Source organism: Labrus mixtus, chromosome 12 (assembly GCF_963584025.1).
Source record: "Labrus mixtus chromosome 12, fLabMix1.1, whole genome shotgun sequence".
Lineage (NCBI taxonomy): Eukaryota > Metazoa > Chordata > Actinopteri > Labriformes > Labridae > Labrus > Labrus mixtus.
Window position 1 is genome coordinate 6635223 of NC_083623.1, and position 27927 is coordinate 6663149.

General features: G+C 41.7%; 1 protein-coding gene across 4 annotated transcripts in view; it reads left to right on the forward strand.

The window, feature by feature from the left end:
• LOC132984759 (nesprin-2-like) overlaps positions 1-27927 on the forward strand; it is a 98443-nt gene that overhangs the window by 9244 nt on the left and 61272 nt on the right. For all 4 annotated transcript variants that reach the window (XM_061051697.1, XM_061051699.1, XM_061051698.1 and 1 more), the window contains exons 6-45: positions 83-175; positions 277-473; positions 548-747; positions 1428-1528; positions 1977-2090; positions 2200-2337; positions 2519-2683; positions 2838-2950; positions 3071-3239; positions 3452-3548; positions 3674-3861; positions 4017-4169; positions 4354-4491; positions 4589-4660; positions 4817-4984; positions 5768-5926; positions 6029-6715; positions 7163-7297; positions 8292-8450; positions 8582-8745; positions 9894-10230; positions 12025-12140; positions 13160-13310; positions 13401-14287; positions 15382-15540; positions 15642-15792; positions 15904-16062; positions 16968-17135; positions 17256-17357; positions 17756-17959; positions 18575-18780; positions 19826-19933; positions 21166-21463; positions 21757-21801; positions 22352-22519; positions 22681-23022; positions 23143-23279; positions 23636-23759; positions 25210-25380; positions 25488-27020. In XM_061051697.1, the coding sequence (XP_060907680.1) occupies positions 83-175; positions 277-473; positions 548-747; positions 1428-1528; positions 1977-2090; positions 2200-2337; positions 2519-2683; positions 2838-2950; positions 3071-3239; positions 3452-3548; positions 3674-3861; positions 4017-4169; positions 4354-4491; positions 4589-4660; positions 4817-4984; positions 5768-5926; positions 6029-6715; positions 7163-7297; positions 8292-8450; positions 8582-8745; positions 9894-10230; positions 12025-12140; positions 13160-13310; positions 13401-14287; positions 15382-15540; positions 15642-15792; positions 15904-16062; positions 16968-17135; positions 17256-17357; positions 17756-17959; positions 18575-18780; positions 19826-19933; positions 21166-21463; positions 21757-21801; positions 22352-22519; positions 22681-23022; positions 23143-23279; positions 23636-23759; positions 25210-25380; positions 25488-27020 (8976 nt within the window). The remainder of the gene's footprint in view (positions 1-82; positions 176-276; positions 474-547; positions 748-1427; positions 1529-1976; positions 2091-2199; positions 2338-2518; positions 2684-2837; positions 2951-3070; positions 3240-3451; positions 3549-3673; positions 3862-4016; positions 4170-4353; positions 4492-4588; positions 4661-4816; positions 4985-5767; positions 5927-6028; positions 6716-7162; positions 7298-8291; positions 8451-8581; positions 8746-9893; positions 10231-12024; positions 12141-13159; positions 13311-13400; positions 14288-15381; positions 15541-15641; positions 15793-15903; positions 16063-16967; positions 17136-17255; positions 17358-17755; positions 17960-18574; positions 18781-19825; positions 19934-21165; positions 21464-21756; positions 21802-22351; positions 22520-22680; positions 23023-23142; positions 23280-23635; positions 23760-25209; positions 25381-25487; positions 27021-27927) is intronic.

Consider the following 27927-nt stretch of genomic DNA (forward strand, 5'->3'; position numbering starts at 1 on the left):
GCTTCCACAACAAAAAAACATGAATAATGGCAGAGGAAAAACTACAATTAGGTGTATTAATGAATCTGTTTTGTTTGATCAGATCAAAATGGTGAACATTAACATCCCAGATATCATAGATGGACGGCCCTCCATCATCCTCGGCCTCATCTGGACCATCATCCTCCACTGTCACGTGAGTACAGATCATAACTAACGCAGCCGGTTCTGAACACCACTACTGCTTTCAAAGGCACGGATCATGTTATATCCAGTGTATTGTTCTCTCTGTTTTAGATAGAGGAGCTGGCCAGCACTCTCTGCTACAGCTCTTGTCATTCCTCCCTCGACTCTCTGACCAGCCTGGACTCCTTTTCTGGCAGCCCGGTCCCAGCTAGTCCAGTCCATGCAGGCCGGACTTCACCTCTGCATAAACACTTCCGAATATCCGCCAAGAAGGCCCTGCTCATGTGGGTCAAGGACCAGTGCCAACGGTTGGTTATCCACCTACATCTACTTCTAGTCCTATACTGCTTTTAGGGTAATTAATTTGTGGTTCTCTCTCCAGGGCTGGTTGCTCTCTAAGTGTGAAGGACTTTAAGAAGAGCTGGAGAAGCGGAGAGGCCTTCCTGGCCATCCTGTGCTCTCTCAGGCCACAGCTGGTTGATCTCTCTCTTGTGCGGTTCAGAAGCAACCAGGAGAACCTGGAAGAGGCGTTTCACCTGGCTGAGAGGGAGCTCCACATCCCCCGTCTGCTGGAGCCCCAGGGTGAGGCTGACTTTTTCAGATTGTCAACAAAGTGTTGCCAGGTATCTTTAAATAACAAGGAGCATTAAAAATCACTAAATTTGTGCGACCATAGACTGGACGTAGTTTCAGTTACATCGCCCATTGGTTTCTAAAGAAGGGCTTTGAAGCTTAATGATGACAGTTCCCATATTGGAAATGTTGACTCAACGTATAATCAATTTAGAAACAGATAAAGAAGTGGAGCTGGCTTTAGCCTCCTGGCAAATAGCTACAGTATGACCACCTGTCAGTCAAATCAGCCACGCTCATAATTATGCAAATATATGCATTACTTTAAGTCTAGTTATCATCACAACGTATATGTGATAACAAAAATTCACCAATGTTGTTAGCTATATGAAAATGAGATAAGGAGACCAAAACCTTTTTTTGTACCAAGCTGTAAACATCTTTGTTTCTGCTGTAAAAATTAGTATTTCTAAATGGGCTCTAATGAGGATTCCCTGGCTTTTTGAGCCTACCTCAAGTGGACACTCTCGGAACTGCACGTTTTTAAGCACTTTCACATTAGCCTTCATTTTCATCCCTGGTTGCTGCTCGCAGGGTGCTACCTATTTATTCAGTGCAAAAGTAAGACAGATCACTACAGGAGCTTCTTATCCGTACTAAACCTTTCTTTGTATTTACATGCACGTCAGATGTGGATGTTAAAGACCCTGATGAGAAGTCCATTATGACTTATGTGGCCCAGTTTCTCCAGTACTCCAATGACATGCCTTCACCTGATGACCACCTGCAGGTAGGCAACCAAAAGCAGTACTTCACTCTCAGTGTCACAACTTCTGAAAACTTCACTGCAGGAATCACAACATAGCTGAAGTCAAATCTGAATCTGTCCTCTTAAAAACAAACTACTGTTTCGCCCTGCTGCTTTCTTTACCTTCAACCCAGCATTTCCTGTTTATTCAACATTTCCTGTTTATTCTTTCCATCCTGTTTATGATCTGTTGTGGTGTTGGTGGGGTAGCTGTTTCCTCTGGTTGAGCCCTCTTCTCTCCCATCTGTCAACTTGCCTGCTCACTTTACTCCTGCATTCGCTGTCTCACCGTTACGCCAGGTAGTTGTACACCGAGTCAACAACTCCCCTTTTTTCTTTAAATCTTTTATTTCCTACCTTTTCTAAATGAAATTTTCGTGAGGTCAAAAGTTATGACTCCCTTAAATACACCTTGATATCGAACATTTAGGTCCCCCAGAGTGAGCGAGCACTAGAGGTGACCGCCTGGCTGCAGCAAGCCTACCAGGACCTGTCAGAGGCACGCACAGCTACAGAACATTCAAGCTTTGCAGAAAAATATCAGGTGAGGCAAAGAGCAAGCTCTCAAAGAATAGAAAAAAAACAACAACTGTGAATCATTTGGACAGTGTTAAGAAGATATTAAGAAGATATGTCTGTATGTGGATCATCAGGTATTTCAGAAACTGTCAGACTCGTTCACTGAGCAGAGGAAACCAGTGATGACTCTCCTCGCTGCAGTAAAGCGCTGCCCTGAGCTGAGCCAGGAGCAGCGAGCTCTCAGGACGGCGTGGGATCGCCTGGAGGAGGAGGTGAGGACGTGCAAAGATGGAGAGTTGTAGTCACTTATTTTTTGTCTGGAGAATAGCTCCGTCCAATTCACTTCCTTTGTCCCTCTTCAGCAGACTAATAAACACTTCATTAGACTACATTGCCAGAAGAGACCAGAATCTGTACTCATACCAGGTTTCTGTATGTGTGTGTCTTGTCCAGCTGCAGAGATGTAAAGCAGACCTGGACTCAAGTCTTCCTCCTCCTCTGGACTCAGTTGTGGTGTGGCTGCAGCGTGCAGAGGCAGCGCTAACAGAAGACGGAGGAAAACAGAGAGAGCATGCAGATGCTGCAAAAGATGCAAGAACTCAACAAGACAAGTTAAAGGTCAAAAACAACAGAGACATTATGCATTGGCTTCGACAAGCTGTACACTGGGGTCGATTTAGGCCATAGATATGAACTGGAAATGTGTGTTATCTGTCTACTTGAGATGAAACTAGTTGTCACAATGTCAATTTTTATAATGTTGTTTTTTCAGACTTTAATCAAAGAGATGAGCCATCATGTCAATATCCTTGATACCTTCAAAAACATGGATGTCTCGGGGAACTTAGTCGTGCCCCTTGAAAAGTTTGACGAGGTAAAAAGACGGTAAGTGATTTGATAGTCAGTTTTGATTATTATCGACGTCTTATATTAAAAGTACAAACATTTTGTTTCCAATAAAACATTCACATGATGCATAAAAAACTTCTTTTTTTTTTTTTACAGTTTAACAAATATCAGAGTGACAGCCAAGTATCAAGGGATCAAGTTGGAATACAAGGAATCTCGTCACACTGTGCTTGATCTCCTGGGCCGCGTTGATGCCGAGGTTCAGACATGGAAAGCCCCCTACAGGTCCCAGGAGACAGTGACCCAGCTTCTGCAGGACTGGCATGTGAGTATCTGAGAGCAGGACATCAAATACAAAAAAAAATACTCATTCTGGCAGTATTATTGTGGTGGAAATGGATTTTAACAAACTATCTTGCAAAGGATTTCGGACGGCAAATTGATGATATTGGCTTTAGTTAAAAATAAAAGAGTAGTGTGATAATTGATGCTTTTTTAGAAATTTGCATAATTGACTTTGGTTGATTTGTTTTCTAGGAAACTATGGAACGCCAAGGCCAGCTTTTGATTCTGATGGACGCTCTCCAAAAGCTGCAGAAAAAGGCGAATGCTTACACAAGCAAGGCAGCACTAAGTACGAGCTGAATATGTGTCTGTGATTATTTGCTATAAAGTACCGAATGCTACCATGATATTTTATGTGAGGAAATCTTCGTATTTCCAAAAGACTTGACCTCTGCACACTCTCTCCCGTTCCAGGCGAAGATTCCCAGATTGTCACTCGGCAGGTGAAGGAGGCAGAGAGGGAAGCTGAGTTGATACAACAGGCTGTGACGGCTGTGAGGGGCACGATGGAGAGAGTGGCGTCTGAGTGGGAGACTTACAACGACTGCATGACTTCTCTGCAGACATGGCTGACACAGCAGAGAGACATGATGCATGATCAGGTACCTCAGTCTGTTTGTCCAGAAAAAAAGAATCCTTTCTGACTCTCAGTGTTGATTCATGTGTTTAAAGGCTGAAGAAGACAATGCTGATATGTGAACTAATGAAGAACTTTGAAGTGGAGATCCATTATCATTTCTTGTTTTGATTGCTGCAGGATATGAGTAAGTGGACATCGTGTCAGGCCAGGTTAAACGAGGCGGGGAACTTTCTCATCGAAGTGACAGATTCTTCAGCCAGCCTCGCTCTGACAGAGCAACTCCGCAAGATCAACATGCAGTGGGCTGAACGCGTGAAGAGGACGAAGTTTGTGAGTATCACTGATCCGTCCACTGTCACTTCAGACTTAACCTGTCGTTAAAGTTCAGATAAAGTTAATGTAGACTTCATTTCAAACTGATGTGGACTTTTCTTTTTTATCCGTTAAGGCTTTTTTTCTTTGACTTTTTTATGGAGCAAAACGAAATGTGATTTTCACATGATGTCTCTTTCAGGGCGTATCCTCAGAGTCCAGTGTAGGCCCTCTGTGTCTTCAAACGGTGCCTTCACTGACCCAGGAGGCCAGCTTTCTACTAAATCAGCCACTGGAGGTGTCCTCAGTCCCCCTGAAGGCTAAACGACAGAAGCTACAGGTTAGTAAAGATACATGAAGGGAAAGATGGAAACAGTCATCTAACTCTTCCATGTATAAAAGTTCTTATTTTATTTCTTTTGTTTTCTCTTGACCAGCTGATGAGCAAAAAGATGACTGAGGTGGACCTCTCCTCTCTCAGTCCGTCCACAGACTTCACACCCCCACAGGTGATCCAAAAATCCCCAACCTATCTGTGATACAGTTCAACAGGTTTCATTTCTTCTAGCAGTTAAAACTAAACCAGTTCTGTTCATAATGCTGTGACGAACTAAGGGGCAGGTTTGACTTCTGATGACGTCTGATGACTTGTATGTGTACGCCAGGTGCTTGCTGAAGCAGAGAGGACCTGTGGAGAGCTGCAGAGGGCTGCATCCAGGCTGGAGGGCCGTCTGGCAGAACTGAACCACTGGAGCACCGAGACCCTGGACTGCTACCAACAACTAAAGGAGAAAAAGCGCAAAGGACGTCCTGCACTGAAATCTACAGCCAAAGTCAGCGAGCTAAAACTTTGCGAACACTCTAATTATCTAATTACCATAGTCATCGATGTTTTGTTAAAACCATCACAAATAATCCCAGAACTCTTTTTTTGGAAAGCAGTTTGATAGAATTGTTTCCAAGGGGGAAATTTGTCATCACAGCCTATCACACATGTATAACACGTAACACAGGAAGAAACACAAAAACAGTATAACAGTAATCAAAGCAGCAAACGCAGCAAGCTTGTTAAGAGCTTCAATAGCCGAGGGGACAAAGCTCTTCATTGCAACTTTGGTGAAGTAGTACCGAGAATGTTTATAATAACAGTTATGATTCTCATGTTTTTTTTTTCTCTAAATGTGTCCCTGATTTCGATCCTTTGAGCTCATTGTTGTTGTAACAATGTTTTCCCCCATGATCAATTGTAAATGGTGCGAGCACTGAAACACAGTTTTCAACAGTTTATCAGATAACTAAATAGCCAGATTTACAAAATTGGGGGTGTGCATAGACTCTAAGATGGGTAAATAATGAAAAAGGAAACATCTCTTCCATTTATCTGCAGCATGGGACCCCCCCTTTTCATTGCCAGTTACATGCATACAAACTGATATACTACAAGAAAAAGGATAAGGGGCTATTGGGTAAATCAAGCATGCTTTTGATGTAACTCCAGCAAAAAAAAAAGTTTGTCCTTTAATGCTGTTAAACTATTCTAATGTTTTTGGATTAGCTCCTTATGATTAAATAATATAATAGACATAACACACTGCCTGTTATATAATCCTTTCTAGGCTCTGATCTCTCGAGGCCTGCAGCTGGAAAACCAGGTTGTAACTGAGGGGCAGGATCTGCAGGACCTTGTGGCTCAGGTACAGAAAACCTCTCCTCTGCAGCACCTCAGCACCTCTGACATGCAGGACAGGATCTCAGAGGCGGTTAACCACTGCCAGGTGAGTTCAAGCTACGTTTGGTTTCTTTCCTCAGGTTCTTCAGTTGTTGCATATTTAATGTTGAATAATGTCATCTGTATTTGTTTTATGTTTTTTTCTCAGGAGATTCTTGGCATGTTTAGCTCGCTTGGATTCCAGCGACCTGTTGGAGCAGCCAATCAGACACAGAAGCAGCCAGAGCCAGGGGCCATTGTTGTGGCCAGAACCAAACATGTGGACAAGATTGGGAATGTTTCCGTTCAAACCCACATCCCAAATCAGTTTCTAGCAGAGTTTCCATCTCAGTTGCCTCAACAGAGAGCGAAAGATGTCCAGCAGATTGTTACGCAGGATGAACCGACCATTGTCATACCCCGAGTCCAAATACTGCCTCAGCCTTTAAGAGAACCAGTACCACAAATTCACTCTCCTCTCACTCCAACTAGAAAAGATACTGAATCACATCCCACGATCCAGCCTCAGTCATTTCCCCAAACCTTCAATCAGGCTCCAAGTCCAAGTTTTTCTGAACTTGTAACAAGTACAGTCTCTAAGGAAAAAGAAAGCTCACACACTTTACAAACCAACAAATCAAAATCCAGATCTGTAAGCAAACCAAAGACTCCACAGACAGAGAAAAAACCTCCTCTTCCACCAGCCATGGATCGCAGTGAGGTTCATTCAAAAGCCCAGTCAATGGCAAAGAGCCGACTGCTGAAGGCCAGGTTTCATCTGCAAGGACGCATCCAGCAAGCCATCAACTTATTTGGAGGCAGAGACATTTCAGACGCACAAGCCAAGAGGAAACAGGTATGCTTTAAAAATACAAATTAAATACAATACAAATTAAAAGGACAACATTACTTCCTAAGATTTTTCTTAGTGACAAAAAAGGACATCACATATTTTATCCAGTCTTTCAACAAAGAGCAATGTATGTGGATTTGCAGCCATGGTATTTTCATTGTTTGAATTTAAAACCAGATAAAAAAAAAAGTACTAAAGCAGATTTTGTTTTCTACATTTACCCACCAAAATATCAACTCTGCTTTAGCTAATAAGTACGAGTTATATCAGAATGTATGTGAAGCCAGCTTGTTGGCACCATGTTGCTTAAAAAGCGTAAATCCGAGCTGCTTTTCATGTTCCAACATCCAGACCTTAAGAAGTCCTTTAAAGGTCTGTGGGGTTTTGCTTTGCACAGCTGCCGGTCTTGTTTGTCCGTCTTTGTCCAGCTTTGTGTCTTTTTTTGTTCAGAAAGCTTTAAAAGTTCTTCAGCCTGCCGTCCTCGAGGAGTTCCTGGGTGCAGTGGAGGGTTTTGGGGCCTTTTGCACGGGGTCCCAACTCCAGGAAGTGACCCGCCTTTCAGACTCGGTCAGGAAACAGTGGGAGGTATGACAGGGGCTCCATTTAGAAAACATATACTGTTTTTAGAAAATTCTGTCAGAAAGAAAGGTCCGGTTGAGATTTTAAAGCAGTATTAAGGTTTTAAACATACATTTTTTTAAAAGTAACACCTCTGAATGTTTCTGTTTTTTTCCTATTTGTAATAAATTAAATGTCTTAAAGATTAAATAGATGGAGTTGGTTAAATGTTGGAGACCAGTGGTAGACTGTAACTGGCTGTGGCATCAAATACATTTATTAATATTTGAGCAGGTTGCTTGACAAGATGACAATTCTTGGGGCAGCGGAGAGCCTAGCGGTTATGTCGTGCGTCCCATGTACAGAGGATTGAATCCAACCTCGGCCCTTTGCAGCAAGTCATCCCCCATTATCTCCTCCCAACTCTCTCTTCAGCTGTCCTTTCATATCAAGGAAAATGTCCCTAACCCTAACCCCTCCAAAGAAAATGGTCCCTTCTAGAAGTAAACTTACTCTTAGCTTAGCCTAGCTTAGCTTAGCTTAACACACAGACTGGAAACGGTGGTGGAAACATTAGCCTAGCTCTGTCTAGTGTTAAAATAAAAAGCCTAGCAGCTCCTCTAAAGCTCATCTAAAAAACAATATAACTTGATTGTTTAGTCAGTAAAAAAGTTGAAAAATGTTTTTTTTCCCAGACTTTATGCTAAGCTAGGCTAACTGTCTCTTGGCTTTAGCATCATATCAAATGGACAAATGTGAGAGTGTTTATCATCTGACACTCTCTCAAAATGGTACTATTTCTGATAAAATACAGTTTGAATTCATGTCCATCTCGGCTTAATTCAACTCTTTTACTCACAAACTGTCTGAATTTTTGGTTTAACTCTTAAACTGTGGCGCGCTTCCACAACTAGATGAGATCCCGATTATTTCATGGTTCCGTTATGATACATGATGAATACTGCATGATTACCTGGCACCACTTAAATATAAGTGTCTGCTTGTTTGTGTTCGCTCTCAGGATGTACGCAGAGAAATTGCTGCTTTTGTTCCCGTCTTGCGGTCTCAGATCAGAGCGGGAGAGCAGTCATTTTCTGTTGTGCAATGTGAAACGCAAACTAACAATCTGCATGAAGCGACTGACCAGACTGACCATGGCTCTGTGCTGCAGCAGCGACAGGTATTTGCCCTAACTCTGTGTGATTCACATTAACATTTGAAAGTGTTGTGTGACTCTGTTATTATAGTAGCAAGATAAAAAAAATAATAAAGTTTGATTTCAGTGACTCAGGAGTTCATGTTTCCTCTCAGGCCGTCACAGATGAAGATGCGTCTGTGGAGGAACGAGCTGAATCCCTGCAGGAGCTGTGTGACACGCTGACACCAGGAGAATCGTCCCTAGCAACAGACCCAGTGAGGGAGTCAGAGGAAGTGCAGGAGACACAACCCAGTGACACAATGCTCACATCTGACAAGTAAGATCCTGCTACAGACAAGCACTATGAGATGTTGCATACAATTCTTTCATATACAACTTTATGATTTTGATTTGTATGCATTGAAAGTCTGCAGCTTTCAGAAAAAAAACATTTTCTGCACTGCAAGTGATTCTTTGGACCAACAAGTCAAAACATGTCCTTTACCCAACCAGAATAAAACTGTTTAATGTTTTTTTTAAAGGGATTATTTTACAACCTGTCTTAGCAAGAGAGGATCATAAATACAGTGTAAAAAGGAGTTAGTGTAACATTTTTAGTTGACTGAAGTTTACACTGTAAAAAAAAGCCTTTTTTTAATGTTTTTCAAGATGTAATATGTGACATGAAGTTTCAGTGCTGTGGATTTCACCGTTAGGGCCTTGTAGTCGTTGAAAAGGCTTTAAGTGTTCACATTTGTTTTGATACATTCTGGGGCGTGTCTAGAGCGGTGACATGGACCCCCCTTGAAATCTTATTGGCCACCCAAAAATCCTCGACTATTATTGTGTTTTTGCATTGCCAGAGGTGGGACTTATGTTGAAATCCACTATTCAGGAACGCGTAGACACATCCCTGTTTAATAATAGATTTTTATATGACATCTTTCACTTTAGACTGCCTCTCCACACCTCAAACTTTTTTTGTTATCAGGACAGTCAAACTTTTTTATTAGCTACTTTAAATTGTGACTTTGGACTTAAGTATTGTTTTGAGTCCTTGTGGAAATAAGTTTATTAAGCTACTTCATTAAGATACATGTAAACATGCATTTCACCTCTTATTTGTAAGATCAATTGAAGTTGAATTTCAAATTGTGATTAAAATGCTTCAGGTTTTTTATATTTGGACTCTTAGAGTTAGGCTGCACACAACAAAGAAGATCAGATTTTCGTTTGAGAAAGCTAATTTCAAATTGGAATAAAACAGAACAGAATTAACCCTGAAATAAAAGAACGATCGATAGCTACTCTAAATGTTGAGTCATCGTACTGCACGGTCTTATAGAAGCAGACAGCCTCTCTATAAACGTTTGTCACTCTGTAATCCTTCAAGTCTATTATTCTTAATGAGGTTCCTCTTGTACTGAGTGGTTCTAACTGACCGGCCCCGACTTCCCCCCCCCCGATGAACATTTCTTAACTCAGCAGGGGACGGCAGCTCTGGGGCAACACCCCGCTGAGAGCGACTGGCACGTCGGCCGACACACAGCGGAGCAGCAATCCCCCGCAGGAACAACACGCTGACAGCCCACAACAAGACCTCTCACCCATGGGCGTCGCTGTGTCGGTGCAACCCTGTAGGGATGTGTTCCAGGTCCGAGCTCAGGACGTCCCAGCTGAGAACAAAGATGACCTGAGGCAAAGTAAAAGCTCTGCGTCTGGGAAGAATCTGAAACCTGCACTTAAAGCCAAAGAGGAGCAGCTGACAGCTCATCTCCTGCACATCACAGGAAGACATCAGCCGACACAGGCTCATATACAGGTATGAGCAGAACGCACGCTTTATGCACTGAATTTATTTCTTTGTCTTGGTTTATCAACTATTTCTAGTAGCACAATTTAAGCTTGATCTTGCATTTAAAAGTAACTTTTTGTGTTTTGAAAGTTATGTTAGTTATTTAGTTAATTAGATAAAGGACTCACTATGATTTAAAAACAGTTTTAACTCCATGCATCTTTTGTAATGAGTCTTTAATTCTCTTTATTCTTTAGTTAACATTGCATTATAAGTTTTTGTATTGAACATTTTTTGTGGTTTTCTGTGCACGTGATCCTCCACAGGCGGCCTTATTTAACAGTAGGTTATGATTTGGGCCTGTTAGGCAGTCTTTGATCGTTTCTGTTTTAGTTTTTTATGACATGATTCAGTTTGCTTCTTGACCTTTCAGTCCAAACTTCCGACCCATCTATTAATATAGGACTATCCTGTTGTTTGATCGCTATGCATGCACCCTCATCTTTTTTGAAAAACATGAGTGTAATCTGTCTTGCTGCCTTTGGATGTGTAACTAGTTAGATTAGACATTATTTTGACCTTTACTGAGAGGTCGGTGGACTTCACGGAGTTAAAGGACAAATCTCCCATATATCTTTAAATCATGGCAAAAACAAGAGAACATTTCTTCTTCTGTAGATATCTGAAATATATTGACATCTCTGGTAGCTGTAATGCTGGATTGTTAGAGATAATATCCCACGTGGTCTCAAAAGTTTTTCCTTTTGGGGCACCGGTACCCTAGTTGTTAGAGCTTGTGCCCCATGAACGGAGGCTAGAGTCCTCAAAGCGGGCACCCCTGGTTCAAATCCGATTTCCCACAAGGCATTCTCTTTCTCCCAATTTCTGTCTTGTCTCTGTATTTAAGGCAAAAAAAGCCCCCCAAAAAACTTTTTTTTTTAAAAAATAAGTAATGTGTACAGTTTTTGACGGGTTAAAAATGACAGTTAAAAATGTAAAGGACTCAAGGAGGTTTTAAGGTTTTAAGGTTTTTTAGTTTCATTCCAGAACATTTTAATTCATGAATGGAAACAAAATGAGATACTGAGGTCCTAGTTAGAAAAGAGGGCATGGATATAACATACATCAACACAGAAATAAAATAATAAAAAAGTAGAAAACTAAAGGTTGTGAGTAGAAAAATACTTACCAATATATAAAAATGTAACGTCAACAAAAATGTTTAAATGTGGAGCAAGAATATTAGAGTAGTCAAGTGAAATGATACAGACAGAGGTACAGACTCATGGTACAAAACACAAGAACGCTGAATTATGTTATCAAATAATGAGGGAGTGGGAGGAAGAAACTAAGCCACCTCAATCACACATTCCTGATATTGAACTTTAGCAGCAGAGACACAGATGGCAGAACTGAAACATCTGGGTTTTTTTTTAAAGGGTTTGCAACGTTGATTTGAAAAGACAATCTGCAGATCTTTGTGGATTTTTTTTAATTTTTTTATTACATCTACCTGCAAACCAGAACAAGTGCATTTTCATTCAGTTCTTCATGTTTTCTTTACATTATACTTGTTGCATATGCAGCTTTGAATTGTGTTCCTTTTAAGAGACATGTTAACAAAGTGTACAATGCATTTCCTGAAGTGTTGTGTGGGTCAGATAAAAGCTCAGCAGTCTCTGTGGCTGGGAGTGACCTGTAGAAGACACAGCAGCAGCTGCAGGGTGCTAATCCTCAGTAATTGGATAGGCTCACCTCCCGCTCCATCTTTCCCTCCCTCTCTTCACCGCACAGTTACGATGTGACTCTCCCATCTCCCAGGCTGTTGTCAGGGGCAACACCGTGGAGACCAAACAGGAGCCAGAGTGGACCGTCATCCCAGAGACAGCCGCCCCACATCAGGAAGAGCTCTCCCCTGAACAGGAAGTACTGGAGAGGTAAATTCTGTGTGTTTGAAGGCAATAGAGCATGAGAAGTAAAGTTACTACTTTGACCTGAGAGGTTAGCAGAGTATTCAAACTGGAGAGTATTCTTTCTTCTGCTTCAGCTGGATCACAGACTCCTCTTTTTTAAACACTGACATTATAAACTTAATGTGCTGTAAGGATGATAAAGTTTGTGATACTTTGATTCCACAGGTTTTAAAATGATTCAATTTATTTTATTTTAATGATCGACAGTTAAAGTACCAAACTTCAGATCTTCAGGCCTGTTTTTAACCAAAAGCTGCCGCGAGCTTAAAAAAAGAAGACTTTCTACACTGCACAAAATAACGTTTCCAATGTATTTATGCATCGTAGACTGTGTTCAGGAGTTTGCCTTGTACTTGTGTTTTTGTTGCCATGGTATTGGTATCAATATTGATACTTTTTTTAATGTTTAATTTTGGGCTTTTCATGCCTTTATACGTTTAGAGATAGGTCAGTGAATAGAGTCAGAAATCAGGGAGGGAGAGAGAGAGAGTGGGGAGTGACATGACATGGGGGAGAAAGGAGCCTCAGGTCGGATTCTAACCCAGGCCGTGCAAGACTAGAGCCTCCGTACATGGGCCGTACGCACTAACCACTAGGGTACTGATGTGGAATATTGTTACATTTTTCACTAGAATTGTATTGAAGTTTAAAATTCAGATCTCGTTAAAAACAGAAAAATCCAAAACTCACAACAATCTGTCTTTCATCAACCTCATTATTATTATTATTATTGTTGTTCGAAATGAAAAGGAGACAATTTAGTAATGAATTTGATGTTAATGTTGATGCAGGTTTGAAATTAAAGATAAAGCCACCCAGTTTTGGGGGACAAGAAATTCATTTTTGTTGCCGTGGTTTCGAAACAGCCATTGATATTGTTGAATTTTTACGAGTTTCTTATCAACATTTCAAACTCTGACTTCCCCACAATAGATAACCCACCTATCCTGATATTAAAGTTGCTTTGTCCTTGACTTATGCAGGTTGACCTCTGTGGAGAAAGCTGCTGACCTGATGGATTCTGCAGACCTTCAGGTGACACTGACGACAGAAACACTTGACTGGATCATCAGAAAACCAATAGACATCTCCTCCTTAACACTGCCTTATCCGGATTTGGTTTCTGACTTACAGGTACATCTATGCCTAGTTTAGACTATTAAAACATTAAGTTTATAAGATAATTATGCAAACATTATGATGAATCCCTCTTGTGTTACACAGGAGATGGATGTCAGGCTGCAGTCTGAACTGAAAAAGCTAACTGAGGAGGAAAGACGAGGGCAAAAAGTCAAAATCTCGTCATCCCTCAGTCCGGCTCTGCACAGCAGCGTCCATCATCTGGAGCAGCTCAGACAGCGGCTGGAGAAGGTTCAGTCAGCCGCCCTGGCCCTGGATCACTTCCTAGTCACAGTCAGGGAAGCGAAAGCTGAAATCCCAACCCCGTCGACACACCAGGACTCCAGCAGGCAGCAGAATGAGGCAGACTGGAAGCAGGACAGACAGTCTTGGCAGCAGAAGTTGCAGAGGGCTGCGGAACAAGCTGACAGCCTTTTAAAGACAGCGGGGATGACTCTGAGCAGGGACGGTTCGGCCGTGACGTGCCGGGATGTGGTGACGTTTTCGTCCCAGCAAGCTGAGGAGAAAGAGTCGATGAGCACCAAGAAGAGCGAGAGAAACGATGAGATATTCCTGATGGGACAAAAACACAAAGAGGGGATTAAAGAGTTGAATCCTTTGGAGGTTTGTCGTACAAAGTCGTGGGATGATTCATCACGAAAGGAGGGAGCACAGGAGCAGAAGTGTATGTCTCCAAGTGCATTAGAAGAGGAGTCAGAGTTGGAGGCCAAAAGACGAAGACTGGAGGGAGATAATGAAACGAATGCACAAAGGGCGAATGTGCAAAAGGATCAGACGTGCAGATCTGAAGAGACTGTCCACAAAGCAAAGGATGAGAGGAGAAGAAGAAGCAGCCAGGTTAAGAGAGAAGAAGAGAGGAGGGAGCGTTTGGTTCAGAGGAGAGCTGCCTTGATAGGAGCGCTGAAGGAGATGGAGGCAGCAGCTGAACAGCTGGGGTTAAAGGAGCCCACCCTGCCTGCTCTGCAGCAGAGGTAAGACACTGATAGAAGACGTGCAGAGAGAGAATCAGAGAATCTCTGGTGTTGAAAAATGAAGCCAATGCAGAAGTGCAGAGGACTGCAGTTCCTTTAGTGTCCACTTGAGGCTGGCTGCGAAAGCCTGGATATCCTCATTAGAGTCCTTTATAAAATGCCCAATGTTACAGAAGAAATAAACATGGCTCCACCCTGATACAGGAGAACGGTTTTGGTATGAGTAGCTTGTTGTTTAATTAGTTAAAACTGTATTTTCTTAATAACTGATCAGTTTTGATTATGTATTGAAGGCAGACAGATATTCATACATTCGCATGTTGAAGATTGTGGCTGAAGGTGTTCATCTTGTCGCTATTAACTCCAACCTAACGCCATCTGTTTGCCTGTTTCTAGAATAAGCAAGTTAGGTAGAGATAACATTTCCAATATGGCGGCAGGCGACAGCCATTGTTGGGCTTCAAAACTCTGCTTCAACAGAGAGGATAAAATGAGAAAACTTATATTTTAGAACGTCATAAAAGCCTTTTCACATATACAGGTATAACGTAAAAAAAATACTTTTTATAATTCATGTTATACATAAAAAAAATAAACAAGGACAGGTTTGTTTCAGCACTTCATTGCAGATATATATTAAGCTCAAGTTAGGGTAAAAAGTATCATTACTCTGCATACTTTGGATGAAGCAGTACTCTTTATCTCTATGCTAATCTTGTCTTCTACATGTGTAGGTAGTGTATTAAAAAGAAATCTCTTAACAGTCAAAAGTATCACTACTTACTATGTAATTTAAAAAACCTGTTCCCCATTTTGCTGTTTACCTACCTACCTTGGGGCAGCGGTTTGGGGAACTAAAAAAAACTATGTAGAAACAATCTTGTTGCTGATGGTCTTGTTTGAATTTGTAGGTCATAAAGAGGCATTACTTTTTACTTCATCCTGTTTTATAACTACTGAAAAACTCCTCACAGTAGTTCCTGAATTACAACTGTGCATATGAATTGATTTTATTATTTATTTTGTTATCTGAATATTTCAGTCACATCACTTTGGCTCTCTCAGCATGCTTACAGTCATTTCTTCTGCTGCAGGACACGCGCCCTAAAAGATCTGGAAAGTCGTCTCGCCGGCCTCCATGCTGAGCTTCAGCACCTTGAAGAAGAAGCATCAGAAGCAGGGTTCTCTGACGGGAGTCAAACCGGAGAGGTGGAGGAGGTCTGGGAAGCAACGACTAAAGCTGTGACTGAACGGTAAAGACAGAAGTTTCTCTTCCGCTCTCCTCCTGAATGAAAACTATCTCACGGTGTTGTGGTTGAGTTTGTGTGTTTTTTTTTGGATGAATCACATCCAGACTGGAGCGGTGTCGAGTCCTAACAGAGCTGCTGAAGAGGTTCCAGAGCCTCCGTGGTGAGCTGAGTGGGACTCTGCAGAGGGCAGAGAGCGCCATAAATGAACAAGCCTCCTACATGGGGAAAGAAAACTTGCAGAGACTGCACACTAAGGTACACCACACTTCTAATTCCACTGGTGAAGGAGTACACCGCTGTTGTTGAATTATAGCTCGAGTGTGTTCAATGCGCATGGTGCGTGCTTTTTGTTTTGTGGCTCCTCAGGTCCGGGAAACAAAAACCGAGCTGAGCGGCCTCGGGGACAGGATAGAGGAGGTGCGCAGTGTTTGCAGGCAGCTTCACACTCATCTACGTCAGATCCCAGAATGCACCACCATCCCTTTTGAGGAAGAAGCACATGCTCTCATGGACCGCTGGCTGGATGTACGTTCAAGTTTCAACAGGCTGTTCTGTTTTATTTATCAAAGCATGTGGTGGTCAGGGTTTCTTTTTTTATTTTAGTTTCTCCACAAGGAAACATTTTTTTGTAGTTTACACACTACAATCCTTGGTGTGCTACTTTACAATCAAGAAAACTCCTTAAATGATCAAAAATGTTGACTGTATGGGTTTTGAAAAAAATCGGTGACAAGGAAGAATAACTTTGGCAAACGGTGTATGTGTGTCCTTCTTCTGAGTTTAGATCCTGTCCTGGAATGGTCTGTATTTGTTTTGACCAGGTAGGCTGTTTTAAGACACCCCCACACGGCTGTTTTAAGGCACCCCTCAGTTTGTCAGATATGAGACTAGTGATCACGGCAAGCCAACAGGTGGTGCAGCGATGGAAGCTTGCAAGCGAACTGATTCAGATAGAACCCGATCAAACAAGCCTTGGCATTTTTCTAATAAGCTCCAAGAGTAGAAACGTGCTCAAACTAGGACAAGTATTGGAAAATGGAGAGAGGTTAGAACACTAAAAGGTTTACAGACCGATGCAGAGCTGGCTAAACACTGAAGCTTCTTTGTCTGCTACATGGCGCCTCGCGTGCACATCTACTCTGTGGAGGCGGTGTGGAGAGACGGCTCCCTCCAATGTTTTGAATTTTTGGACTGAAGTACCCATTTTGAACACTACATGTCAGAGTTACATACTGCTCCTTTAAGAATGTTTTTCTTAGCGTTTCACTTATTAAAGGAGACTTTACGTCTTTGTTTTATCGAGTTGTTGATCCTAAAGGTAAACACATGCATTGTTTTGTTCATGATTAGAATTAAAACAGGCAGTTTCTTGGATCTTGATGTTTACTTTGGTTGAGTGCTGGCTTTCAATACAACTCAAATTCTCACAGATTTCAGAAAGAACCGATTCTCACCTTGAAAACCTTCACCTTGGCCTGACTCGGTGGGAGGGCGTCCTCCAGCTGGGCGCAGAGGTGGAGAACTGGACTACCAATAAACTGGCAGTCTTCGCTGAGTCTCCATCCTTTCAGACTGAGGAAGATATTACAGCCTTACAGGTAAAACTGACACCACCAAACCTCTAGATTTGGACCTGTTTTGGAATGAAACATGCCTTCCAGTTTTCTGCGGTTTCTTTAACAATAATCATCTCCTTCTTGTTTTTTTGTTTTTTTAAGAACGAGATTTTAGCCCAAGAGGAGAATACTGAGCGTTTCCAAAGGAGAGCCAGTGAGGTTCAGATGCTGCTTCAGAGCGCAGAGCCTCCTCTGGAGCTGCAGGTACAGCGTGCAGCTTTTGATTTAGTTTTCTGTTTGACATGAAGATGATTCAGCTTCATATAAAGCTACTGGGATGGACGAGTCAGCATATACAAAGGAGGTTTCATTTTCAACTCCAGCCTACTTTTCTGATGTATTATTGATAAAAAAAAACACATTTCTGTTTGTGGCTATTTCATTTTGACATATTTGAGGGCCTTGTCACTGTACATTATAGCTGAAGGATACTTTTGGGACTCTAATCTAGCACTTCTGTAGCTATGATGGCACCATCTTACACTGAATCTTTCATTTAATGATGAAATCTTGACCCAGTCGACCCTCAGTATCCTGTCAGCAGTTGACCAGACAGAGTCAGGACAGGTCTACTTGATTTAGTTTGTCTTGTTTTGTCACAGGTTGTGGAGACCCAGATGAGGAAGAAGATAAAGGAGCTGAAGGAGCTTGCCTCTGAGGCCGAGGACGTTCACAGGCAGATGGTGGCTGCTAAGGAACAAGTCACGGCGAGGATGGCTGAATGTGCTAACTCCCTGCAGAAGATCCAGGACTCCCTCCTCACTCTCAGGGGTTCAGATGTTCCAACAGTCCTCGCAAAACTTAAGGTGAGTCCAAACCTGTTTGAACAATTAATTACATTTAGAAGTTTTTTACTTTCACTGAATTAAGTGCTGAAAGAACCACATTTTAAAAATCTTGCAATGAGTTTTGTGAACATTGCATTCTTTTAGCTGGATTTTAGGTTTAGGAGATTAAACGCACTTTTGAGGTGAAGACCAGCCAAGTGTTATAAATCATGATGTCAACATTTTTTAGTGATTTTTGTCAATGCAGCTCACTTTCTGCCGAGTCATAAATCTCACTTAATCATATTTTTTTTATCATATTTGTTTGTTGAAGAATATGATCATGATGCTCCCACAAAAGTAGTTTAAAAAAATCTGCTAGACTCAGAAACATAGAAACTAAAAAGGATGGGAAACAAGATAAGCATTGACACCAAAATGTTTTCATATTGTTACAAGAATTTGGTGTTTATTTTCTGTGATTGATTTAGTTTTTGTGTCTTTCAAGTCTGTAATCACATAAAAAACTGTACACATAGAAGCTATTTAATTGTGACAACATAGTACGTGTTGATTCAAACTTCTGAGGCTGTGCTTGTAATAAACAGAATCAGCTGTTAACCACTAAATACACTTTTTTTCCCCCCTGTACAGGATCTACTGTTGGAGCTCCAGACTCAGGATGAGCAGGCAGAGAGTGTCCTCGGGGACCTTAGTGTCATCTCCTCCATAGCCAAACCGCTCAGCCTCCAGAGTCTGTCTGTGGACGGGATGCAGCTGCAGGACAAAGTCCGAAACACTCATCAGCTCTTCTCTGAGGTGGAGGAACAGACTCAGAGGAACATCCAGGATCTCGACAGGTGACCGTGCAGCGTGCTTAGATTCATGTTTCAGCTGTCATTTAATGCACAGATTTCTACATCTGCAAAGTAATGCTGATTGACGTCTCTTCTCAACCATGTGGCGTAATTACACACATCAGTCAACATTACAAACTTTTATTGCAACGTTTACACATTCCAATAAGGCCATACGAGAGCTGCTGGGCGGGGTTTCACACGTTGTCAAGGAGATCTAAACTAAGAAGCCGAGCAGGAAAAACTGGACTGATAATGAAGCGAGGAGTTCAAGGAGCGTGTGAACATTTGAATTCATTAAGAATGGAGGATGCTTTTTATTACACATCTGACCTGTATGAATTCCAATCATATACCAGAATATATTTTTCGCTTTATTATCTGACTTCAGCCACAAATAAAACACACATCTGTAGTTCACACAGATAAAAGGTTCTGCTTATTAAAGGGTTGGGTTCATGGCATTTGTTGGTGATTAGGAGATATATTTAAAAAAAACACCAGACTTATCCTTTAAGCTCTATATGTGACAGATTCCAGCTCTCAGTACATCAGACGTATCCTTTAAGCCAGTGGTTCTCAACTGGTCTAACCTCAGGACCCACCACCAACAAATCGTGAACCGAATTGTGCAGTTTTGACCTCAGACAGTACAAAAGGTGACATAACAAAACAAAACAAACAAAGCGCTTCATAGACTTTTAAATAATAAATTTTTTTTCCAGGCACACTTTAGCAACCCATGAAAATGGCTCCGCGACCCACTTTTGGGTCCCGACCCACCAGTTGGGAAACACTGCTCTAAGCTCTACATGTGACAGATACCAGCTCTGTGTGCAAACAGTCTTAGAGATTCATACAGCTCTAACTCTGAAGATTAAAAAGAAGACGGCAGGACACATTTAACTTGTTCTCTCAAGTCTTCTCTGTAAGCTGATATCCTGCAGCAGAACTAAGATTTCACTTTTACACACAGTGTATTGTTCATGCTGTAAGTGTGTGTCTGTGTCATGTGCATGCCTCCAATCATGCTCCATGTGTGTCGCAGGCTGCAGAGGGAGGGTGAACATTTAGCACGATGGTTGCAGGCAGCTGAGGAGAGAGCGGGGAATGAGGAAGGACGTAGTGTCTTACAAGAGGAAAGACTTCAACAAAGGTAAACCGTTTATTATGCAAGATGTAGAAATAAATAATAATAATAACTAGGATTTATATAGCCCCTTTCAAGGAACCCAAGGACCATTACAATGGTAAAAAGTGGGGCGGTAGTGAAATAAAATGAGATTATGACTAAGCCTGCAGGGCAGTTAACTGCTTCATTTGTTTATCGGGAAATAAGGAAAAAAGCACATCTTGGACCCAAAAGTGAAAGAATCTCCAGCTGTCTGCCGTTCTAAATCCCTATTTCAATCTTTAAATATTTTCTTTGGGACTTTGTACAATCCTGAAAAAGGAGGTAGTTATACGCACATCACGTAGGTGCAGGGCCGTGCAAAAGCAGCAGAGTGAGGAAGGGGATAGGCCGGCACCCTTTCTCAAATGCCACAAAAAGTTTTCAACCAGAGGTCTTCTTCATTTTATTCATGAAATTAAAAAAAAGGATTTATTTTCCATATTTAAAATACATTTAAAATCATTGTTGTTAGACTAGCAGTTCAACGTTGCTCCCATATATAAAGATTTCAACTTGACCATGACCATGCACAATCCACCCATCCCTCCGTTATCTATGACTTGCTTGTCCCGTTCAGGGTCACGGGGGTCTGGACCCAGCTGTCATTTTTTGGATTTAGCTTAAAGCTGGCAGAGACTGTAAAGTGAAATCAAAGTTCTGTGAAGTGAGTTTGATTAATGAGTCAGCAAATAGAAAGTTGTTTAGTCTGTTACACTGTTCGAGATGACTGACACGTGTATTATTACATGACCTGGTATTTCTCCGCCTTCTGAGTGACAGCAATCAGGCCGAGGCGTCATAAAAGACCAGAATAATCATTACCTACCTGTTGTTTTCATTACTGGTGTGCGAGGTAGCAATTTTAAATGGGCATGAAGTATTTTCATATCAAACACAGTCTTATAACCCTGAAAAAGCACAATGCTGCTGCTGCTGCATCATTTCACACTTAGCACATCAGTTATAAGCTTCATGCTGTCTCCCTCACCGTTAAATCATCTCCTTTTAAGACAAGACTTTCTTCAATTCTTGTTCAAATGTCCTTTTTGTTTTCTTCTCATGCCCCCATAAGACATGTCACTTTCTTCCTTTCTTCTTTTCAACAAGAAAACCCCAAAACCTCCATTTATTTTGTCCCATCATTAACATTTCAAAGTGTGAATAGCAGGTGATTGAGCATCATCATTGCCCATATATTTTTTTTCCCCCTGCAGGGAGAGGACAAAGGATATACACGAGCTTGTGTCATCTTTACAAAACAGCAACCTCCAGGAGTCTCCTCTGGTGGAAGAGGGAAGCAAGCTGCTGGAGAAATACAACAACGTTCAAACCAATCTTCTGGGTGGCTCCTCCGAGAAGCAGAGCTCTCTGAGCAGGAACGTCGAAGCATCTCGGACTCTTTCAAAGTCTACTCAGCCCTCAGTCGCAGATCTGAGACCAACTGTTGCCTCTGTGCTTGGAGAAAGTGTTGATACTCAGAATCCTGAAGATGGGAGACTTCAACGTGATCGAGTAAGAAAGCAGTGATTCATGTAACAGAGCAGTGTTGAAGTCACATGAGGGTGTGGTCACACTGATCTGTTGTTTCTTCTCTTCTGCATTTGTTTCTACTTGTCCTGCAGTAAGGAGTGTCCAATTGTTGCTGAAAAGGCAGAATAGTTTGCACAGATAGTAAAGGAAGAACACTCTTCTGTCTGTCTGTCTGTCTGTCTGTCTGTCTGTCTGTCTGTCTGTCTGTGCAGGGACAAGTTTCTGTGATTACAGATTAAAATGTGTAATTAATACTTCCTGTGAATGTTTTTCAGGCTGTGAAAAGTGCCATGGCAGAAGAGGAGGCTCGCCTTGAGGAGGTCAGTGTAAATTTATGTAAAGAGAAATAGTTAAATATGGTAAAGAATCCTCTGCCATCAGTGTGTGAATGTGTAGGTGTGGCACGTGCTGTAAAAGCACTTTGAGTAGTCAGAAGACGAGAAAAGCACTTCACAAGCTCAAGTCCGTTTACATTAACAAATACAAATGTGAAAGCATTTTTTAATGTTGTATTAACATCCTACAAGTCCCATAAAGTGACTTTATTATCCTGTGTGCACACAATACTCTGTGAATATAGCTGTTCATGATTGCCCTTCAACTACGTGCTTTTTCTAATGATTCCACTTGCCATTTATTTCCATCATTAGTCATTATTTGTCATTATTTGGCACTATTTGGAAGTGCTTTGCTTTTTCAATTTAGTGAACATTGTTAATGGTGGAATCTTTGTAGCTCGACATCTGAATTGATATTTTGCGTGTAACATGATCAAATAAGTTCATTTTTCTTGTTAAATCTGATATTTATCACGTGGCACGTGTGAGACAACCTCCCAAGAAATGATGAATCATGAAATGTCATGCACAGGGTAAATGTTCCCGCCTCAAGAAAAGTGTGCGTAAAGAGCATCAAATCGGTGAGTTGATGCAGGACTGCCAGCGGAAATTGGCGTCCCTGCAGGAGAAGCTCTCAGCCTTTCAGCCGGAGCAGAAAGAAAGCTCAGCCGCGCTGATCACTGATGCACCGGCTCTGGAGGTAAGATCCATTAAGGGAACTCGCCAACATAAATTAACATGTCAGACATTCTTTTATTTCAAAGTCCTTCTGCTTTTCCTTCTCCATGAAAGACGTTTTTGGTTTAACCACCTGTTGATCTGTTCCTGAAAACGTTCATCTGTTGCTCTCTCACGGTTCAGGCTTTGCTACAAGAAGTGGCAGACGTGGAAAAAGACCTTTTACAAATTGTAACACTCAAGGACTCCATCTCTGGCAGCGCCACAGCCGAGGCTCGGGCCAGCCTCTCCCAGCAGGTCGGCAGCCTCCAGAGCCACAAGAGGGCGCTAGACGACAGCGTCAGAGAAAGTCTTGCGCGGCTCACTGAGAACAGAAAGCAGAGAGTTAAACAAGTAGAGGAAGAAATCTGTTGTGTGCAGACAGCAATGAAGGAGCTGATGGAAAGTTTAGATGGGAATCTGTGTGGGAGCGGAGAAGTGTTACCTGATATCAGGCTGCTCAAACAGCAGTGGCACATACTACAGGTATTGTTTACTTAATCCCTGAATAAAAGCAGAGAACAAGCCAATTTTTACTTTTCCACACACCAACTTTAAACTCACCTACATGGGAGACACTCAAATAAACATTTCTGTCTCTCTCAGGGTTGTGAAACCAGGCTGGAAGATTTGGCTGCAAAAGTTTCTGATCTGCAGAAGACTGGAGAGACAAACATCACACATGAAACACATCGTCCAGATGTTATGTTGTCTGTGGAAACAGCTGCTAAAGACCTCGACAGGTACTCCAGTCATCGTTCGAAAACAGAGAAGACGCATTTTTAGAATGATTGATCATCCAGTTGTTATTGATAAATGCTAAGATGATGGTTTTATTACAGCTAAGAAATTATTAGAGGATAAGGAGTGTTCACACTAAATTCTTAACTTTTAGAATTCGACATGTAGGCTTGTCTTTATTCCATAATGACCCTTCAGTGGTTTTTAAAGTCAGAGGTCAGGGTTGATGAAAAGTCATTTCCACAGTAATAGTTCAAACTCGTTCAGTAAAAAAGAGGATTTGTATTCTCTCTATTTTTGACTGTGTTTAAGTTTCCTGACATCGCTGTTGACCCTCTCTCTTGTTCTCACTTCACAGCCTCAGGTCTGTTGTTCTTCAAAGTAAGCAGGAGTGTGTAGAAAACACAGCTGACAGGGTGAGACAGGACATCAGCCGGCTGCAGGAGTGGAGCCAAACTGCTGAACCTTCATCGCCCAGCCAGGTAAGACTCAGACAGTTTCATGTTCATCCATTTATTCCAACTCAGTACATAAACAGGTAGGCACATTATACAACACACTTCATGTCAGACAACAAACTTTAACAAAGAAAAACTTTTTATGTCATTTATGCAACACAGAATGATTAACCATCATTTTTCTTATCTGAGGAAAGATTCACTGAAAATTAAAAATCATTCACCCGTCAAGTGTTGGCTTGGCACCTTCCCGTCTTTTGTATTTTTTGGACGGGGTCTCCAGTTTCTTATTTCTCTTTGATTACTTTGGGATCTGGATATTTACACTGAATAAAGCTCAGGGTTAAATTTTCAACCTGTGTGGGCTCCTGTATGATTAACAGGTTCAGATAAATTATTAATAGAAGTTTTGTTTTTCAGAAGTTTCATTGGTTTCTTTAAACAGTCGGGCACTGCAGCTGTTTGCAGATGTTGCTCTCTGTCGGGGACTTCCTTGTCTTTTCTCAGTGAAACTAATCTACTTGATGACTTTATACTAGTGTTGTAGTTCTCAAAATCGGTCTTGGTCTTTATCCCCCGGTTACGGATGTAACCTTCGCGGTGTTGCGGTCTAAATGAGTGACATGCCCACTGAACACCAGATGAGGATTTTCATAAATATTTATGGGTCTTGGTCTTGACTCGGTCTCAATCCCTAAATGTCTTGGTCTTTTCTTGGTCTCGGAGCCCTCTGGTCTCGGTTACTGTGGTCTTAACTACAACACCACTTTAAACCTGTGAATCATTTACACAAGCACAAGCTTCAGGTTTATGTTTACTTTGTGTTTTATGCCAGTTAAAAAAGACATCAACGCACTTAAACAATAAATGAACATGACAATAGCTGTTTACACCATTGTTGTTTAAGCAGGCGGTTAATGTTGATGTTTTGAGCATGTTGAGATTTTTACTTTAGCACTTAGCCTAAAGTCAGATTGTGGAAGTCCAGCCTCAAAGAGCAGCTGGCATGGCAGGAAATGTTTAAGTCCCCATGAAATGACAAACACATTTTAATCCAGCGTTCCTGTTTAAATGTTCTTTTATCTGACTAATATTTTTCAGTAAAGCATTATCTGAGTATTTTCATTTTTCACATCAAAACAAAAGTATTTTCTTTTCCTGTAAAACGTTTAAAATGTCTGATGACTCATCCTGCACTCAGGGGCGTTTACTCATTTTTAAAAGTTTTGTCAAAGCTGACGATGCAATCAAATTCATCCCAACATTATGTCCCGCCTGCTCGCTTGTGATTGGTTCTATCTGGTTTCAGTAGGGAATATGTCACGACACAGCAGTTTGATACTCTTTTAAGTTTTGTTTCATTGGGACTTTAAAATCTGCTTTTTGCATCCCCATTGATTTAAAAAAAATCTGAATTTAAATCCTTATATCTGGTTTTAACTTGAAAAGTCGTTTTCATATGTGTCTGTCACAGGCCGCGCTGGATGAAGGCTTTTTGCTTCAACACTCTCTACGTGAAGTGCTCTCTGATAAAGATTCTCTTCTGAACTGTTTGGGATCACAAGTGTCAGAGGAGCTGCAGAAAAGTGCTTCAGAGGCTCTTAGTCAGAGTGCACGGACACTTCAAGAATTCACAAAAAGCCCGGTCAGTCTTTTGCTCACTCACAGAAAATGTTAAAAGTAGACAATGTATTCTGTTTAATAGTTGGGATTCCTTGTTCATTTTTTGGTTTTTCATTCAATGGTTTTCAGTTTGGAACGGAATTGAACCGAGACTTGTCCATCGACGTGGCTGAAGAAATACCAAAAAGTGAAAGCAAAACAACTTTAACATCGCCTGAAGAAACTCCAGCCATGCATCCTCCTGCTTCTCCTTCACATTCTGCAACAGACCACAAAGAAAACAGTGCCAGTAATCAGTATGACAACAGAATCCAAACCAAAGATATTTTGGGAAAAGCCAAAGAAGATACTAATCAATACCCAAACGTGGATGTCTCCAAGTCAAAAACCAAACAAGAATCCCAACTGTTGACATCAAGTCCACCCAGAACAAAAAGGGAGGCATGTGTCGAGCATCGAGATGAAACGGACACGTTAAGCTCTGGTATCCATCCTTTAAGCAGCGAGCACAGGACAGCTAAGCCAGATAACTCTCCCCCTTTTACCCCTGAAAATGTGTCTGAACATCTAACAGCGCAGACAGTTACAGACGCCCGAACACAACAGAAACACGATGAGGACAGCGCTGTAATCCCAAAGAAAGTGTTCACTATAATGTTAGAGATGGATCCCAGGGACATGCAGGTTAATGAAAACGCAGGTCCAGATGTATTTGGACGTTCCCAGGGAGTGTTTGATTCAAAGCCTGTTTCTAGTGTGGGATTTCTTGAGAAGAATTCTGGAAAAATCAGCCCTGAATCAGAGAAATCAGAAGCACAATCAGACACTTTTAAGGCAGTTTCTGATGCTCAAGAGAAGGAGAAATTCAGTGTGGACATCAGTGAAACCCAAAAGAAAGTGTTGGACACAGAAGCCCCTGAGTTCCAGTCAGTGGACATGCCGCAAAGGGAAAATGTTGGAGCGTGTAGTCCAGATATATTCTCATATTCAACAGCAGCAGAGATAAATGATGCTAAGCTAACACAAGACACCATGGTAGGAGTACCTGAGGAGAAATCTAGACCCGTTAAAACTATAACCAGTCCTGAATCAGACGATAAAAATGTGAAACTAAAAAAGAGTCTCACATTAAACGAGTCTCAGGCTGCACATTCACAGTCAGAGAACTCCATGCGGGTAGTTTCTGCAGGACTTGATGATGTAAGTAGTTCTGCAAGTGCAAATTCATCATTCCAGGAAACCCGTCAGGTAAAGCAGGATGAGGTCTTGAATCCCTCCAACCCATGCGGCAGTGTTGCTGATCGTCAGCTCGGTGTAGCGCGTGCAGCTGAAACGTCTTTTCCGAGTGTCAGAAGAGAGGAGATGACAGATTTCTGTCCGGCTGAAGGGCAAACAATGAGCTCATTCTTGTGCTGCGTGGAGGGAGAGAACGTAACAGAGACACAAATACCTGTCAGTGAAAACACACAGCAGGCTGCTGCACAGAGCACAAGTCCAGGAGTTTTGGAAATGACCGAGAGAGAAACCAAGGAGGACCTTAAACTCCAGGAGGCCGAACTTTTAAAAGCTCCAGAACGTCAAGATGAGGAGACACTGCCAACGGAAGAGAGGGAACCCATGGTCCCTGCTTCACCAGAGGACAGGGAGGTGGCACAGACACAGGTAGGTGTTGAATTAGAAATATACTCAGACTTTATTTCCTGTCAATGTTTTTATTCCCTGGTTAAATTGAACACAAGTCCTGCCTCTGACATGTCAAAAAGCCAATCACAGCTTAGGAATTTGGGAGGGGGGGCGCAATCAGATTTCAAGGGGGTCTTCCCCTAGAAAGCCCCTGGATCCAGCCCTGGGCCTGAAGGTATAAAATCAAAGGAAATAACAAAATAACAAACATTAGATGAAAATGTATCAATACAGTTAAGTTGGGTTAATGTTTGCAGTATGACTACATATCTCATCTCACTCAACTTTACAAAAAACAAATAATTAACATGAATCAATGCAAATTTAAAAGAAAACAAATGACAAGTTTGACAGCAATCAATGAAAATAAAGTAAAAAACATCTGAACATTTCTTCAGGGAATCAAATCTATGATCCCTCCTATTTCTCTGGACCTCCTCTTCTAAGGAACCAATGTTTCATTGTAATTTGAAAGTTTATCCCTAGAAGTATATTTATTGATTTATGCTGCAGCTCCTCAGAAGACACTGGATAGTGGCCCTCCCATGCTTGTTTTTTTTTTATTTTTTATATTCAATATAAGCCTTGATTATTTTTATTTTTTTGGGTGGGGGGGCGTGTGCCTTTATTGAAGAGATAGGACATTGGATAGGGTCAGAAATCAGGGAGATAGAGAGTGGGGAATGATGGGGGGGGGGGGGGGGGGAGGAGCCACAGGTTGGACTCGAACCAGGGTCGTCCACCCAGAGGACTTCAGCCTCATCCTCATGTGGCGTGCGCGCTAACCACTTTGCTACCAGCGCCCGAGCCTTGATTACATTTTGTAGATTACGTTAAATGCTATTCAAATTGAAAACAGTCAATGAGTGTCATCAGCCTTCGATAT